The sequence below is a fragment of the Molossus molossus genome, unplaced genomic scaffold, assembly GCF_014108415.1.
Source record: "Molossus molossus isolate mMolMol1 unplaced genomic scaffold, mMolMol1.p scaffold_m16_p_19, whole genome shotgun sequence".
In the NCBI taxonomy this organism is placed as follows: Eukaryota; Metazoa; Chordata; class Mammalia; order Chiroptera; family Molossidae; genus Molossus; species Molossus molossus.
Window position 1 is genome coordinate 28386355 of NW_023425354.1, and position 17174 is coordinate 28403528.

A 17174-nucleotide genomic window follows, 5' to 3' on the forward strand; every position below is an offset into this window, starting at 1 on the left:
GCAAAGAGAGGGCCACATGGCCTCCAAGGAGTAAGAGCCCCCTGGACCACCAGCCCCAGCAAGAATACAGGCCCTCAGATACTGGGTAGTCCTTGCTCCAGATAGATCCTCCAACTCACTGAGAATCTCCTGACCTCCATAGTTTCTAACTCTGACCCCCTGAAGAAGGGGAGGGACTTAGGGAGCCCTACCTTTTCACGCCCCATCAATAAAGTACACCGTGCCCTGGTCAGTTTGGCTCAGCGGTAGTGAGTCGGCCCACGGATCAATGAGTCTCAGGTTCGATTCCGGCCAAGGACATGTACCTCAGTTGTGGTTCTTCCCGGCCTGGTCAGGGTCCTGCAGGAGACAACCAGTTGATGTGTCTCTCGCACTTCGATGTTTCTCTCTCTCTCCCTTTCTCTCCCTCCCACTCTATTTGAAGATACATAGAAAAATGCCCATGGGTGAGGATTAAAATAAAATAGCCCTGGCCGGTTTGGCTCAGCGGTTGGAGCGTCAGCCTGCGGTACAGAGAGACCCGGGTTCGGTTCCCGCTAAGGGCACGTACCTTGGTTGCAATTTGTCACCGGCCCTGGTGGGTCGTGCGGGTGGCAGCCACTCGATGTGTCCCTTTCACATCGATGTTTCTCTCTCTCTTCCTCTCTCTCCCTCCCGCTCTATCTGAACAAAAAATGGAAAAATGTCCTCGGGTGAGGATAAAAAAATAAATAAATAAAATAAAGTACACTGTACTCAGCGAGAGAGAGAGAGAGAGAGAGAGAGAGAGAGAGAGAAGGCGAGAGAGAGAAGGCGAGAGAGAAAGAGAGAAGGCGAAAGCAGGGGGAGATAGCAGTGGGTGAAATAGGAGATCTGGGTGAGAATTCCAGGCGCTGGGTCTTGGGGAAGGAATGGGGAGAAAGGCAACGCTGTGACCAGAACATAGACGTGGCCAGGGGAACTGATGTGGGCAGGGGATGGAGACAATCAGCTTGGTCTTCAGTAGGGAAAATATGAGTTGCCAGTACATGAAGATATGAGACCAAAACTCAGGAGAGGAGCTGGGCTGGAGCATGAGGAGGAGCAGTCATTTAGGAGCTACTTACCTATGTAGGTGCAAACTGAAGATTTGGGAGAGGAAGATGAAGGGAATCACCTGGGGAGAGTGGGGTGGAGGGTAGACACTCCCTGGACATCACTGGGCTCCCTTTTTTTAAAACTTCCTGAGGACAGAGGAGGAAGAGGAGGCACAGAAGACAAGAAAGGAAACTTAGAGAGAACTAGGAGACCTTGGTGAGCATCCAACAATGTCGTATCTCACAGAGAGATCCAGGGGTCAGAACAGCAGGGTGGAAACCATTGGCTTTGTGGTTGGGAGTTGTCAAAAGTGACCCTGGAAAAAGTGGTTTCAGGGGCCAGAAGTCAAACCAGAAAGATTTAAGAGGCAAGAGACAGAGGATGTGGGGGTAGCTGAGGCTGCCTGGAGAAGGGAGGTTACGGTAAGCAGGGCTGGATTAGGGTGAGGTCAGCCCTAAGGCCTTGGGGACAAAATTTAAGGAGGCACTCACTCTCAGGACTGTGCAGGTGGCCCTGGTAGAGGGGCAGACACAGGCCCCAGAGCTGTCAAGAGACAGCGGCCCATGAAGAGAGACCGTCTGAAACTAAAGGAAAGAGATAATCCAGTCAGAGAACTTAGAGACCCAGACGGAAGCTAAGACCCTCGATCTGCACATCCTACAAAAGACACTGTGACCAGTGGCAGAGTCTCGAACCTCTGAAAACATGAAGGATGGGGGAGGGGCGGGTGGAAGGAAGGATTCACGTTGACAATCTGGGAACAGGCGCTAGGAACACCCGACCTGGAGTAGCCAGGAAACCAGGGAGGGAGGGAGCGAGAGAGAACCTCCTTGGACCCTGGGGAGGTTGGATCAAGCTTCCTCTCCCTGTCAGCGAGTACTAGGGGGAGGGGAGTCCCAGAATCTTTGGGTCGGCCTGGGAAAAGCAGTCTAACTCTCCCCTCTCCCCAGGCTTCTCCCACTCGGGGAGACTTGTGGCCCCAGCGCGGAGAGAGCACTCCACACCAACCTAGACCACGTTTCCTTCCAGAAAGTATAGGCAACTCTCTCCTTTCCTTTCCAGAACTGTTTCTATAGTGGGCTGAATGGCAGCACCCAAAAAGGCATGTCTGTGTCCTAACTCCCTTCCCTCAGACCCGTAAGTGTGACCTTATTTGAAACAAGCGTCTTTGCATGATGTCATTAAGGTTGTCAAAATGACCTCAAGCTGGATTATCCGGGTGGGCCCTAAATTCAATGGCAGTATCCCTAGAAGAGACGGGAGAGGGGAAGGCCGTGTGGAGCTGGGACAGAGACTGGAGTGATGCAGCCGCCACCCGAGAACCGCCTGGGCTCTCCTGAAGCTGGACGCAGCAGGAAGGAAGCTCCCTGGAGCCGGCACAGCTGAATGTCCAACTTCTGGACCCCAGAACCGGGAGAGAATAAATTTCTACTGTTTGAAGCGACCACGTTTGGGACAGCAGCCCTAGGGAACTAATATAGTTTCCTATTCCGTAAAGTGACTAGAAGTTCCCAGGGATGCTTCCAGCCCTGAGATTCTCCAAAGTAAACCTTTCAGCGAGGAGGAGAGTTCCAGGTCTGGTCAGAGGGGTGCTCACAGCCCAGGCCCCTTCCAGGTCGAGGTTTCATACTTTCACTGGAGTGAGGAGGAGGGAAGCCAAATTAAGTGCCCACCTCCCACTCCTCAGAGAAGGAGAGTCCGAAAGAATTTCATGACCCACCAACCCTTCCTCCTTTGCCCAAAGCTCACGCCATCCCGCCCAGGCTGGTCAAAAGGGCCGAAGCTAACCCGGACCGCATTACTAAAAGCAAGGAGCTTTTTAAAAACAGGACTCAGCTTTTCTGAATTTGTCCATGCAAACATCACCCCCTCTTCACAGCGACTCTCTCCCCACCCCTCATCTCTGCCTTCCTTAGTCTTGGGGAGCAAGATAAGAGGGATACCCCTGAAGCACAGGAATGGAAGGCACTCTCCCGCCCTCCTCCTTCTTCCCACGACACAGCTGGAGGGGGGAGGGGAGGTCAGCAGGGTTCATAAAGGCCAGATGTTGAGGAGAAAGAGAGCAGTGCCCACCCCACGCCCACCACCCCACCCCCATCCTCACCCCCAGCAGAAAAAAATTAAAAGACACAGTTTTTAAAATGAACAAAATTTTTGTGATCCAAAACAGTTTTTCTCAAGAATCTGCTCTATGCAAACAATAACTTTTTACAAAGCATTTTCACAGAAAAGGAGACAAGTCCTTCCCCAGTATAGTATGTGGGAATTGTTCCTCCTTCACCCCGTTTTGGGGGAAAGGGTGGCTTTATTCACTAGTGTGGCCAGAAGGGTCACTGGGCAGATCCTCAACCTCCAGGTTCCCCTCACACCTAAACTTGCACTCTCCCTAAGAGCGAACTTCCCCTGCTCTCACCTGGGTGGAGGAGAAAGTAACTCCATCCCTCCCTGACTCCAGGGGATCCTCCCAGCCTGAGGGCTTGGTCCAGGCCTAGCTCTCCCCTCCCCCCCAGAAAACAGAACCTCTGACCTCAAAACTAATCCCCTGGCCCTGCCCCCTTCGGATCCATCAGGTCCCTGACAACTCCCAAAATGCCTGAAGTAAAGGGAGGAAGCTGAAGGTACTTCAGCCCAGTTCCCATCCAAACCCAGACTTTGCCCCTTCCAACTCCACTGGACCTTGTGGTTAGGCCAAGAGCCCTTTCATTTACCCCCTCCAAAAAAAGAAGCTTGTATTGTGCCTACCCCTTATGGGGGCCAAATTTGGTGTCCAAAGAATGTACCCAGGCCTCCCCTCTACCTCCACCCCCTTCCATCCATAAATCGGTGGAGAGGACCTCGAAGGGCAACTTGTTTGGTCTGATTTTATTGATTTCTTCTACCTTCCATTACTTTCCCTGGGACAGTCTCTGGCCCCTTCCCCAGGCAAAGTCTGCACTTTTGGAAGAGAGGAGGTCCCTCAGCCCTGCCCCTTCTAATATGAGAAGTAAACTGGGGGAGGGGATTGGTTTATCAAGGGGCATCCTCCTTTACCCATCAATTTTATAAACTGAAAGCAAACAGGAAAACTGAAGAAGGAAACTTCTAAACTGGACAAAAAGGAAAAGTTGGTGTCTGAGACTGAAGATCTCAACAATCAGGGGTTCCCTGACCTTGGGGGCCCCTAGGAAGGGGGTGATAGTCCCCTTGCTCAAGCTGCCCCTTCCCCAAAAAAGGCTCCATGGTGCTCTGAGTACTGGGGAAGGCCTGAGGGGAGTGAAGGGTTAAAGGCCTAGATAGTGGAGGTGGGGGATGCCCCCAGGGAGCTGCCAATCACCTCCCCACCCCCACCACAGCCCCCTCATCCCCAAGCTCGCCCACAGAAACAACCGGTTTGTCCATCACCAAGGTCTCTCTCTCTTTTTCTTTTTGGCCTTGTCTTCGAGCAGCAGCCTCCTTTGCTCCCCCCGGGAGTGAAGACACTGCCCCCAGAGATCTGAGATGGAAGAGGGGAGGGACTGGAATCTATGTCATTAAATCTTTTCCGTTAAGCGCCTTCTCCTGACTCCAGCCCTTAGTTCATCTCCAAAGGATAAGGGGGAGCGGGTGTCACCCCAACTAGTTAGGTGCTTGAAGATCACTGTCATTTGAGGTCCCTCTGACCACAGCCCATAAAACATAAAGGAGTAAGGCAAGTATGAAAAACCAGCCCGAAATTTTGCTGTCACCCTAACTTTTCCCTCTTGGCAGAAGAGGTCTCACGTTCAGGGTTCCTCCAGGTTGATCCCCCAGAATTTGACGCCGGGGGGCTCAGGGACTGCGGGACCCCCCATCTGCCACCTCCATAGTGGGTGGGCAGGCGGGGGCTTGGAGGTTCCCTGGAGGCGAAGCGAGGATGCGGGCCCCAGGTCTCCGTCCTCTCCCACGACCAGGGCCGGTGGGCAAGGGAAGCAGTCGAGAAGGCTGAAGGTGCTGGTCGTGGGGAGCGTCGGTGGTGGGCGGCGGGGCTGTGCGCCGCGGTGTGGGGGCGCCGGCCGTCGGCGTTTCTTGGTGGCTCCCCGGGCGGGTCCTTTTGCCGGCGGCCGCTCGGGCCCCCTGCGCAAACTTGGAGTGTCGAGGGCGAAGCCCTTTGCATAACACCAAAGTTTCGACCGGCGGATCAGACGATCGAAATGTTCCTGGCGGAGGTTGCCGGGCGCGGCCGCAGCTCCGCTGGCCGTCGAGGGGCTAGCGGCGGGTGCCTCGGGGGCCGCCTGCGGAGGGGTTCCATCGACTGCGGCCGTCTGGCCGGACAGAGGCGGCTCCGGCGCGGCCCCGGGCCCCGTGGGCTCGATGGAGAGGCCCGCAGGTGGCGGCGAAGGCCGGGAATCCGGCTCCTGATGCGGGCTGGCGGCGGCAGGGCCAGGCTGAGAATCGAGACCCAGGGCTGGCCTAGGCGGAGCCGAGGCGGAGCTGGCCGGAGATTCCCGTGGGCTCCGGGGCGCCGGGCAGCGGCCCGGAGGAAGGCCGGATCGAGCGCCGAAGTGCGGGAAACTGCCTCCGCCCTCTTCCTCCTCACCGCGGCCCCGGCACACTGCGGCGTCGGCATCCTGGCCGGCCGGGGAGCTCGGAACGCTGGACCACCCGGCCTGTCCCGCGAGGTGTTTCAGGCCATCCGGGGCCCGGCCGCCGGTGCACAGGGGGTCGCGAGGGCCCAGCAGCAACGGAGCCCGAGGCGCCGGCTCCCCAGGCCCCAGGCCCAAAGAGGACGCCCGGGGTTTGGCAAGGGCGCAGAAGGCAAGGGCACGCAGACACAGCGGAGAGAACTCCTGGGTCCCCAGACGAGGCTTCCTGGGTGTTGGGGAGCAGGGCGACCCTCGCGGGGACGCCGGCACTGCGAGGCGGGGAGCGGGGCACAGAGTCTCCATGGAACCGCCTAGGGGGGTGCCCACTGAGGGGGCCCTGGTCCCAGCGGCGGGATGCCCAGGCTGCCCGAAGAGCCCACGGGCGAGGGGAACATCGCCCCCCCTCGACGGGGAGGTCTCTGCTCACGGTCGCCCCCGGCCCGAACCCCTGGGCCGCGAAGCTCTGGCTCTCTCCTCGATCTCGTCACGCGGCCCTCGCGGCGGCCGGACTCCTGGGTCCCTGCGAGTCCCTGCGCGATCGGCCGCCCTTCCTGCCGCCGCGTTCCCTGAGCAGCCCCGGCGGGAGCCCCTCTCGAGTAGCCCGGAGCGCAGAGGCGGGGGAAACAAAGCGACCGGCGACTGCGGGAAGCGGGAAGGACCCCGGGCCCGGCACCCGGTGCCCGGGCCCAGGCGGCGGGGAGGGCGCCTTCCGCCCGCTCAGCTTCTTTCTTCCCCGCTGGCTCCCGGAGACCGCGTTATAGAGAACTGCCCCCTCGCTGCCCCAATACCAGCGCCGGGGCCGCGAGCCCGCCGCTGATTGGGCAGCACTGCCTGTGACGTTGGCCCGGACCCCACCCCTCTGGCGGCACCGCCCCCGTCCCCATTCCGCACACAGACACACACACGTGGACCTGGCGAGGCTGCGACTGGGAGGGAGCGTGCGCGGGTGGGCTTGTGAGCCGCGAAATGGGCCGCTGCACGTGGCCAGGTGACGTCCCGGCATTTAGTCTCGCAAAGCAGTTCATTTTCCCCCTTAGCGGTCATGGTTTTCGCATCTGTTAAATGGGAATGTTCGTATCTGCCCTCTTGGGGCTACGTGAATGAAAATGGATGAATCTCAAAAACAACGTTGAGGGAAAAGATGAAATGAGGCGATAGTGGCTTACAAGCTTTGCACGGCAGGGACTCGAAGGCAGAGAATGTTCCCCACCTCTGTTCCCCTAGAACAGTACCTGGTACACAATGAGCTCAAAAAATGTTGAACCAGTAGTTAGGAATTGAGTAAGTGTGCCAGGTGAACAAAGGAAAACATAAATTCGGAGGGGGGTGTTATTATTACACCACGGAAGACGATAGACTTTCTCAGTATCTGTTTCCATTTCTCTCGTGCAGTGGGTAAACGGCCTCTTGACCAAATTCCGAGGGACTAGCTCTCCAGCCTCCCTCAAATCCCAAGACTTTGCCTTCTGAGTCTTGAGCTTTGAAAATGGGTGGAGAAGGCCAGAGGAGGGGTCACACAGACCCTCACTCATCTCCCCCAAAACAGTAAAGCAGAGAAAAAGTGAATCCTCAATAAAAATCCCCATAATGGAGGACCACCTGCTCTCAGTATGGTCCATGTCCTTACCCTTCTTTAGTTTCTGTATAGCTTACTGTGATTTAAAAGTCTGAGCGTATGTATTCTTTATTGTCTGTCTCTCCCATTAGTCTAGAAATGAGCTGATGAGAACTTTGTCTTAATTACTACCACATCCTCACTGCCTAGAACCATGCCCAGACATAATAGGTGCTCGATAAACATTTGTAAGTGAATGAATGAATACCCAGAATATTTCTCTCTTGATGAAAATCAGGTTATTGGAATATGGCTGCTTTCCATGCCCAGAAATATAAAGAGAGCCTGGTATAATAGCTTGGAGTAGGGGTGTGGAAGAGGGGTGGAGGGATGTCACAAAAATATCTCATTCTGGATCTGGGGTATGAGAGGGATTCTGTAAGGGTACAAATAATGTGGCTTACATTTGGCCCTCCTGTCCATGACAACGGAAGCAATTTTTTTCTACATGTCAGCAAATAGCATTTGGGAGGAAAGGAATCAGGAAGGTCTGCCTCCCCACCTCCCTTTGCAGAGGCCAGAGGTAAAGGCCCCAAGGTGGGACTAGGGTTTAAGGAATAGGGGAGGGGGAATGTTCTGTTACTCAAAATGCTCACCCCCTAGCAACTCTAGGGCAGTTGTTATGAGGGAAGATCCTAGGGTCCTGCTGGTCTAGACCTCAGGTTCTTACGTGCCCCCCAAACCCTAACCCCCTACCTCCCCCACCACACACACACAAGAGGAAAGTTCTGGAAGGATGATGATCTTCACAGCTGTCTCTTCTGGGGGACAGTGCTGAGAACTCTTACCCTGAGACAGCAGTGCCTGATTTTTTTTTTTTTTTTTGCTTGTGGGCAGAGGGGTATCTGCTTCAATCCAATTCTACTCCAGCCTCTTTGCAGCTGTGGTGCCTGGGGAGGGGGGCTTGGGCCCCACCTGTAGGAAACTGGACAATGCAGATCAATAACCTCCTCCTTCTCCCACTCCAAAAGCCAACAATCCCCCAAATCTGAGTTTAGGGGCTTTATCAGCGACCGTTACTATTGACAGTCCTTCCTTGGAGAAGGAACTCCCTCCACTTCCGCTTTCCCTTCTTTCCCTTCCTTGAATCAGGTACCCCAGGATATATAGCCCCAGAGGGGAAAGCCCTCTGTGGCATGGAAGCACATTGCAAACGTAGGAATTCGTGTAACTCTTCAGCTGAAAGGACCTAGAGTAATCAAGCCTCAATTTTCAGAGTACTTGAACTGGGAGTGCCAACTGTGCAATCCTAGGCAGGTCACCTAGACACTTTGAGTCTCAATGTCCCTATCAGTGAAAAGGGGTCAACAGTAGCTGCCTCACAACATTGTCAGGAGGGTGGAAACATGATGTCAGCGGGCTGGCCTCCCTGTTGCAATTCCTGTTACCTACAGTAGAGGACACTCGACCCCGTCCTCAAGCCAGCAGGATGAGAGGGCAACAACACCCTTCTATGGAACCCCTATTTCCCCGTAGGAGAAAAGGGACAAGGCTGGGGGCTGGGTTCCAACAGACACCTCCCGAATAAGGCATATTCAATACCCTGAGGGACCTGGGAGCCAGCCCTTCCCCTTCTATGGCCCATCTACGTCTCACCCAAAGACCTGTATTCAAGAATTTGGGAGCAGGGAACCTGCTTAGTTGCCCTTTCCCTGGAGGAAGGCACAGCAGGGAACTGGCCCCAGAGGTCCAGCCCATAACTTCTATAGCATTGACTACATTCCCAGTCTCTGGTCTAAGAACTTTATGTTATTTAATCCCTATAACAATTTTATAAAACACTGTCTTTTAACATTTTTACATACCATTCATAACCCAATTTCAGTGCCCAGTTCAGTTATTTTTGTTTTGTTAATCCTCACTCGAGGATGTTTTCTCCATTGATTCTTGGAGTGGAAATGGGAGGGGGGGAGACATGGATTAGTTGCCTTCTGAATGTGCCCTGCGTGGGGGATGAAACCTGCTACCCAGGTATATGCTCTTGACTGGGAATCGAACCTACAACCCTTTTTTCTGTAGGCCAATGCTCTAACCACTGAGCAAAACCAACTAGGGCAACCCAATTCAATGATTTTTATTAAATTTACAATTATGTCAGGATCACCATAATTCAATTTTAGAACATCTCCTAAGAAACTCCTCATCCCCCCTTGCAGTAACTCCTCATTTCTACCCCCATCCCCCAGTAACTGATCTACTTTCTCTCTACATTTGCCTTTTCTGGACATGTCATGGAAGTGGAACACACTACATGTGGTCCTTTGCATCTGACTTCTTTTGAAAAAGCATAATTTTTTTAAATCCTCACCTGAGGATATGTTTTTATTGATTTGAGAGAGAGAGAAAGTATGTGTGTGGAGAGAGATATCGATGTGAGAGAGGCACGCCAACTGGCTCCCTCCTGCATGAGCACCAACTGGGGATCGAACCTGCAACCTAGGTATATGCTCTGACCTGGAATCAAACCCTGCAACCTTTTTGGTGCGTGGGACGACACTCCAACCAACTGAGCCACCCAGCCAAGGCAAAAGCATAATGTTTTGTTTGTTTGTTTTAAATATGTTTTTATTGATTTTTAGAGAGAGGGAGGAAAAGGGAGAGAGAGATAGAAACATCAATTGGCTGCCTCCTGCATGCCTTGTACTAGGGATTGAGCTGGAAACCTGGGCATGTGCCCTGACCACCAATCAAATCAGTGACATTTTTGTCCATGGGTCAACCACTGAGCCACACCAGCTGGGCAAAAGCCTTTTGAGGTTCATTCTTGCTGTAGCATATATTAGTAGTCTGTCCCCTTTTTATTGCTGAGTAGCATCCCATGGTGTGGATATACCACAGTTTGTTGTTTCTACTTTTCAGTTACTATAAATGATGATGAATATTTCATACAAGTCTTTGTGTAGACATACATTTTCATGCTAAAAATGGAATTTCCAGGTCATATGGTAAATTTATGTTCAACTTTTGAAGTAACTGCCAAACTGTTTTCTAAACCAGCTATCCTATACCATTTTACAGTATTATTAATATCCATGTTATAAATAAGGAAAGTAAGAGACAGAGACTTTAAATGATTTGCCCAGCTCCGCAGGTGTGGTTCAGTAGATTGAGTATCATCCCAAGGACTGAGAGGTCCTGGTTTGATTCCCAGTCAGGGCACATGCTTGGGTTTCAGGCTCAATCCCCAGTGGAGGGGGGGGGGGGCTACAGGAGGCAGCTGATTGATGTTTCTCTCACATCAATATGCCTATCTCTCTCTCCCTTGCTCTCTGTCTAAAAAAATCAATAAAAACATATTTTAAATAAATAAATGATTTGCCCAAAGTCACACTGCTAGCAAGTGTCAGAGCCCAGACTCAACCCCAGCTTCCAAGTCCGTGCTTATAACCAAGAGCCCACCCCATGACAATGAGTCTAAGAGGGAAGCCATTTCTTGCCCTACCGTACCATAGCCACCCCCATTTTTGCCTATCTTGCTTCTAGATTTTCCAGAGGCAGGCTCTGTCCTGTCCCTTAACCACACCCACATTTTGCTCTACTCCTTCTGGAAATTTGCACTCAGGATTAATAGGTTAAGTACCGAACTCAGATGGATCTGTTCATATCCCAGGTTCATTATTTGACCAGCTGTGTGATTTGGAGACAAGTTACTTAATCTCTGCTTTAGTTTCTTCATCTGTAAAACAGAAACAGCATCTTCCTTCATGCAATTTAAAATGTTTTATTATTTATAGTCAATAATATTGCAATAACTACTTATAATGCCAGATGGGTATGGGAAATATTGGGGGATGGGCACTTTGTAAAGTATATTATTGTCCCCCTGGCCGGTTTTGCTCAGTGGTCAGAGCGTCAGCCCGTGAACCAATGAGGATTAAAAAATAATAATAATAATAATAAAGTATATTATTGTCTAACCACTATGCTGTACACCTGAAACTAATACAAAATAATACTGAATGTAAACTATAATTGGAAATAAAACTTAAAATTCTTTAAAAAAATGTTTTATTATGGAAAATTTCAAACCTATACAAAAGTAAGTATAATGAACTTTCACATACCCAACACCCAGCTTCAACACTTATCAACTCATGCCCAATCTTGTTTTATCCTTACCCCTACCCACATCCTCCCCTGCTCCCATTTTTTAAAAATCAATTTTACTGAGGTATGATTTAAATACAGTAAATGGCCCTGGCCGGTTTGGCTCAGCGGTTAGAGCGTCGGCCCGCGGTCCAGAGAGACCCAGATTCAGTTCTCTCTAAGGGCACGTACCTCGGCTGTAGTTTGTCCCCAGCCTTGGGTGGGTCGTGTGGGTGGCAACCACTCGATGTGTCCCTTTCATGTCATTTCTCTCTCTCTCTCTCCCTCCCACTCTGTCTGAGCAAAAATGGAAAAATATCCTCAGGTGAGGATAAAATAATAAAATAAAATAAATAAATAAATACAGTAAATGTACATTTTAAATGTATAGCACAAATAATTTTCACAAATGAATACACCCAGGTAACCACCACAGTTAAGACAGTTAAGATATAGAACATAAACCCTGGCCGGTTTGGCCCAGCGGTTAGAGCATCTGCCTGCAGTCCTGAGAGACCCAGGTTCAGTTCCCCCTAAGGGCAGGTACCTTGGTTGCAGTTTGTCCTCTGCCCTGGTTGGGTCATGCGGGTGGCAACCACTCGATGTGTCCCTTTCACGTCGATTTCTCTCTCTCTCTCTCTCTCTCTCTCTCTCTCTCTCTCTCTCTTCCTCTATCTCCCTCCTACTCTATCTGAACAAAAAAAAAAATGGAAAAATGTCCTCGGGTGAGGATTTAAAAAAAAAAAGATATAGAACATAACCCATATTACTTAAAATAAATCCCCGACATCATATATTTCAATCCTAAATATTTCAATACATATTTCTATAAGGACTCTAATAATAAACATAACCTCAACACTATTATCAAACCTGAAAAGAATTAACAGTCATCCTTTAACGTCATCAGCAATCAGTGTTCAAATTTCTAATTATCTTATAATGTTTTTCTTTACAATTTGTTTAGTTTATTTGAATTAAGACCCAAAGAAAGATGTCAAGTGGTTATGTCTCTTAACTCTCTTTTAACCTGTACATTCCTCCTTTATCTCTTTTTGTTTTCTCCTTGCAACTTATTCACTAAAGACACTAGGCTATCATCTAGATTTCCCACATCTGGAATTTACTAATCATATCCCCAGGGTGTCACATAAGTAAACTACATTTTTTCTTTTTTAAAAAAATCCTTACCCGAGGATATTTTTCTATTATCTTCAGATAGAGTGGGAGGGAGGGAGGGAGGGAGGGAGGGAGGGAGGGAGGGAGGGAGGGAGAGAGAGAAACATCAATGTGAAAGGGACACATCGAGTGGTTGCCTCCTGCACGATCCCAACTGGGGCCGGGGATGAACTACAACCAAGGTACATGCCCTTGACTGGAATCAAACCTGTGACTCTTTGGTCCGTGGGCTGATACTCTAATGACTGAGCCAAACCAGCTAGGAGCTAGGGCACAACATTTTTTTTTTTTTTTTTTATCCTCACCCGAGGATATTTTTCCATTTTTTTTACAGACAGTGTGGGAGGGAGAGAGAGGAAGAGAGAGAGAGGGAAACATCGATGTGAAAGGGACACATCGAGTGGCTGCCACCCGCACGACCCACCAGGGCTGGGGACAAACTGCAACCGAGGTACATGCCCTTAGCGGGAACCAAACCCGGGTCTCTCCGGACCACAGGCGGACGCTCTAACCGCTGAGCCAAACCGGCCAGGGCCAACATTTTTTTTCAATAATATTTATTAAGCATCTTATATGCACAGGATTGCCAAATTTAGCACAAAAAATACAGAACGTATTTATACTAAAAATTATGTATTGTTTCTCTGTAATTCAAATTTAACTGGACATCCTGCATTTCATCTGGCAACCCTATCTACATGCCTAGCTAGCACTGGAGGCACAGTGGTGAGCAAGACAAACAAACCCTCCACCCAGAAGTTTAAATTCTAGTACATTAGGGGGGAGCCAGGCAATATACAAGCAGACAGTACTCCTCCTGAGAAGACTGTGAGGATTAAATGAGAAACCCATGTTTTTAGTGCCTGGTCATAGACGCCCTTGATAAAAGCGAGTGCTCTTGGCAGTAGCTTAGCCTTTCCCCCTTCTATTTCTTCCCTTTTCCCATCCCTACTCCACATCCCCAGGAATTACTCCAGGCTTGCCCTCCTGCTATACTTCCTTCACATGTCTATAATGAGTTCATTCATCTATTTATCCACAGTCACTGAGCACCCACTTTGTAGCAAGCCCCAGGCCGGGCCCTGGGGATTCAGAAGTGATGGAGACACAGTCTGGTGGCAGGAATGGATGTTACAGCTAATCGAAGAAGTAGCAGTAGAGGAATGACCATGGTCCAGACAGGGTGACCTTGAGGAGGGAAGTCTTTTCAGAGAAGGTAATCTTCCACTTAGGTTCTAAGGATGAGCAGGAGTAACGAAGGAGGCATGAGAGAAGAGCTCCAGAGGCAAGCAAGTGCCTGCCCTGTTGTTGCCAACCACTAACCCCCAATAGCCATCTGCTCCCATTAAGTACATGGGACATTGGTCCTGTCCCATCTGTCCCCTCGGAGTCATCCCTTATCTCTTTCCTGTCTCCCCCATTAAAAAGCCAAATTTTCCTTTGACCCTTTGGCTGTAGCCCCCACCTCTCCTCCTCTTCACAGTCAAACCTCCCACAACAGCTGTCTACACACTGTCTTCCTTTCCTCACTTCCCACTTACTCCTCAACCCACTTCCATCTGCTTCCACCTCCACTGCCACCAAAATAGCTCTTGCTGAGGTCCCAGTGGCCTCCGTCTCACTAAGACTGGAAGGCTCTTGTCAGCCCTCTGGCCTTGACCTCTCAACAGCGTCCCACATGATGGGCCACTTCCTCTTTCGAGGAACCTCCTAGACCGCTGCCTTCCAGGCACCTTGCTTTCCTGGTGTCCTCCTGCCCACTCTGCTCCCCACTGGTCTTCAGCGCAGGCTCATTCTCCCCGCCTCAGTCTGAATGGCGGGGTTCCTCAAGGTTCCATCCAGAACTTCTCCCTTCTCTCTCTGGACATTCTCCTGTGTCCGCCCCGCAATGACCATCTGGAAACTGAGGAGCTTGGCCCACACCTCTCCACTCAGCTCTGACCAAGACACCTCACCGCCCACTCAGCTCCTCTGCGGGGCATTTCAAAGGCCCAGCAAACTCATCCTGTTCCAAGCCATCAGCGATCCTCTTCCTCTGCCACACTGTCCACTTCCAAGGAAATCTGCCCCCATGTATGGCTCCTATATCCATCCACTTCCACAGCCGGAAACCCAGGCGTCATCCTGGCGCCTCCCAGCCAATGCCTCAGCAAGTCGTGTGATCATTACACTCCATGCCTGCTTCTCCCCAGCTCCATTCCAGCCCGCCCCTGCAGCACCCCACATCCTGCCATGCCCTGTACATAGCCACCAGTTATCTTTCTTGGTGCATGAGTCGATGCTCAAGCACTGAGCCACACCAGCTGGGCATCACCAGTTATCTTTCTAAACCACAAAGTGGATTGCGTTACCCCGTTTGAAACCTTTTAATGTCTTCCCATTGCTTTTAGGATGAATAATGAAATAACTAACTCGACTGGCAGGTGAGTCTGACAATCGTACCCACAGGTCCTCCTGGGGAAAGGAGATGGGTTCCTTCACCTCTACCTCCCCTGTGTTGTCCTTTCTCCCTTCAGCCACCCAGACCTCCTTTAGTGCCTAAAGCAACAACATCCCTCCTCTCCCTCCCTTAGCACACACTGTTCCTTCCGACTCTGAACTTTCCCCACCTCCCTTCTCCTGTGCCTGGCCAACACCTCTCCTCTCCGAGCTCCACTGTGACCAGTCAGCTTCCATCATCATCCCCCGAGAGACCTGTGTGCCTTCCTTCAAGCGTTTTCATTCACTTGTCACTGTTCGTACATTAGTGTGATTAATTGATTCATCTCTCCCTGCCATACTCCCTGTTTCATGGGGACAAGGACTGCATCAGATTTTGCCTTAGCTCAGTGATCAGTACATAGTTGGCACTCGAATCCATATTTAAAAATCTTTTTTATTATGCACATTTCAAACTGAAAAAAATAAAATAGAGAATAATCAAATGAACCCCATATGCCCATTGCCTAGATGGGTAATTATGTTAATAATTATTAACATTTTCACATATTTATCATTTTTACTGGACTATTTTCAAGAAATTTAGAATTTTCATGATTGTTCACTTCTAGATACTTCAAGAAGTTTTTATACTACAATATTATAACCACACCTTAAAAAATTAATACTAACTCCTTAAAATCATCTAATACCCAGCCATATTCAAATTTCCCTAATTGCTCCCCCAAAGTGCTTCTTTTACATTTGGTTTGTTTCAACCAGGACCTACATAAGGTCTGCATGTTGCATTTGGTTATATCTTTTGTCTCATTTAAATCTAGAATAACTGTTCTTCCAAATGCCATTAAGTTGTTGAATTGCTAAAGTCTTTTAAGTAAATTGTACACATCATGTCCCACCTTCTAGATTTCTCGGATTGCTTTCTGGTCATGTCTGTTTATCCTGTATTTCCTGTAAACTGGGAATTAGGTCTACAGGCTCGATTATATTCAGATTGACTGGCAAAGCACTTCATGGATGACAATGCTTCCTCCACGCCTGAGCGCCACTGTCAGTGATGGAATGCTGGTCGGTAGGCCCCACTGATGACAGCTGACTTCTTTACTGAGAAGTTTCTTCCTTAGGACCAGCAAGTAATCTGTGGGAGAATACTTTGAAATGACTGTTTTTGTTTTGTTTTTTAATCCTCATCTGAGGAATATTTTTCCATTGATTTTCAGACAGAGTGGGAGGGAGGAAGGAAGGGGGGGGGAGGGAGAAACATCTGTGTGAGAAAGACACATCAGCTGATTGCTTCCCCCATGACCCCACAGAGGCTGGGGATCAAACAGCAGCCGAGGTTCCTACCCTTGACTGGAATCTCTTTAGTCCGCATCTCTTTAGTCCGAAAGCCAACCACCGCTCAGCCAAACCAGCCAGGGCAAAATTACTATATTTTTAACAAATGAATGGAATAGGTCAGTGTGGCTGAACAGTAGTGAGGACAGTGGGTGGGAAACAAAGCTCAAAGGGTCATAGGCCTTGATAAGAAATTTGGACTTTATCCTGTAGGATGGAGAATTACAAACCACTTTTAAGCAAAGGAAATCACATGATCACACTTGGCCAGGGGAAGGGGTGGGGAAGCATGAAGCTAACAGGGAACAAGAATTTCCTGAATGCTCAGCCTGACCCTGGCTCTCTGCTAGGTGTTTGGCACACTTGAACTAAGTGAAATTTCCATTGTATTTAAAAGAAAAACCCTATTTTACAGATGAGGAAAATGGAGGCTCAGACTCTTTCAGTCACTTGCCCAGGTCACAGCAAAAGATGGTGAAGACCTAAGAAAGGCAGTGACCACAAGTGTGGACAGGTATTTGAGGCAGAATCAGCAGCACTTGTAAGCAACTGGCCGTGTATAGGAAGGGAAGTGGGAGCCCTGGCTGAAGCTGACTCATGGGTGGGATGCAGGAAGAGACAAGCAGGTTGGAGGGGAAGATAATGAGCTCAGGCTCCCAGCTGCCCAGATGTCTCCAAGCTGCTCTCTTGAGAAATGATGTTTAGAACATGACAATGTCTATAATTTGGCTTCCGGCATGAATTGATAATTAGCTTAAGTTATCCCTCATTGCCATTTCGCTCAAGTAAGGACACTCTTCCATTCATTCTGATGAGGCCTGTTCTCTGTGTTACAGGGTGTGTGAACCTGGAGCTGTGTGGTCTCTCTCTTGGCTCAAGGG

At 50.0% G+C, this 17174-nt stretch overlaps 1 protein-coding gene across 1 annotated transcript; it reads right to left on the bottom strand.

The window, feature by feature from the left end:
- Positions 1 to 4796: 4796 nt before the first annotated feature.
- On the bottom strand, positions 4797 to 5939 carry LOC118634099 (elongin BC and polycomb repressive complex 2 associated protein). Its single transcript, XM_036268414.1, has one exon. The coding sequence runs from the start codon at positions 5937 to 5939 to the stop codon at positions 4797 to 4799; it is 1143 nt and encodes a 380-aa protein (XP_036124307.1).
- Between the last annotated feature and the right edge of the window lie 11235 nt (positions 5940 to 17174).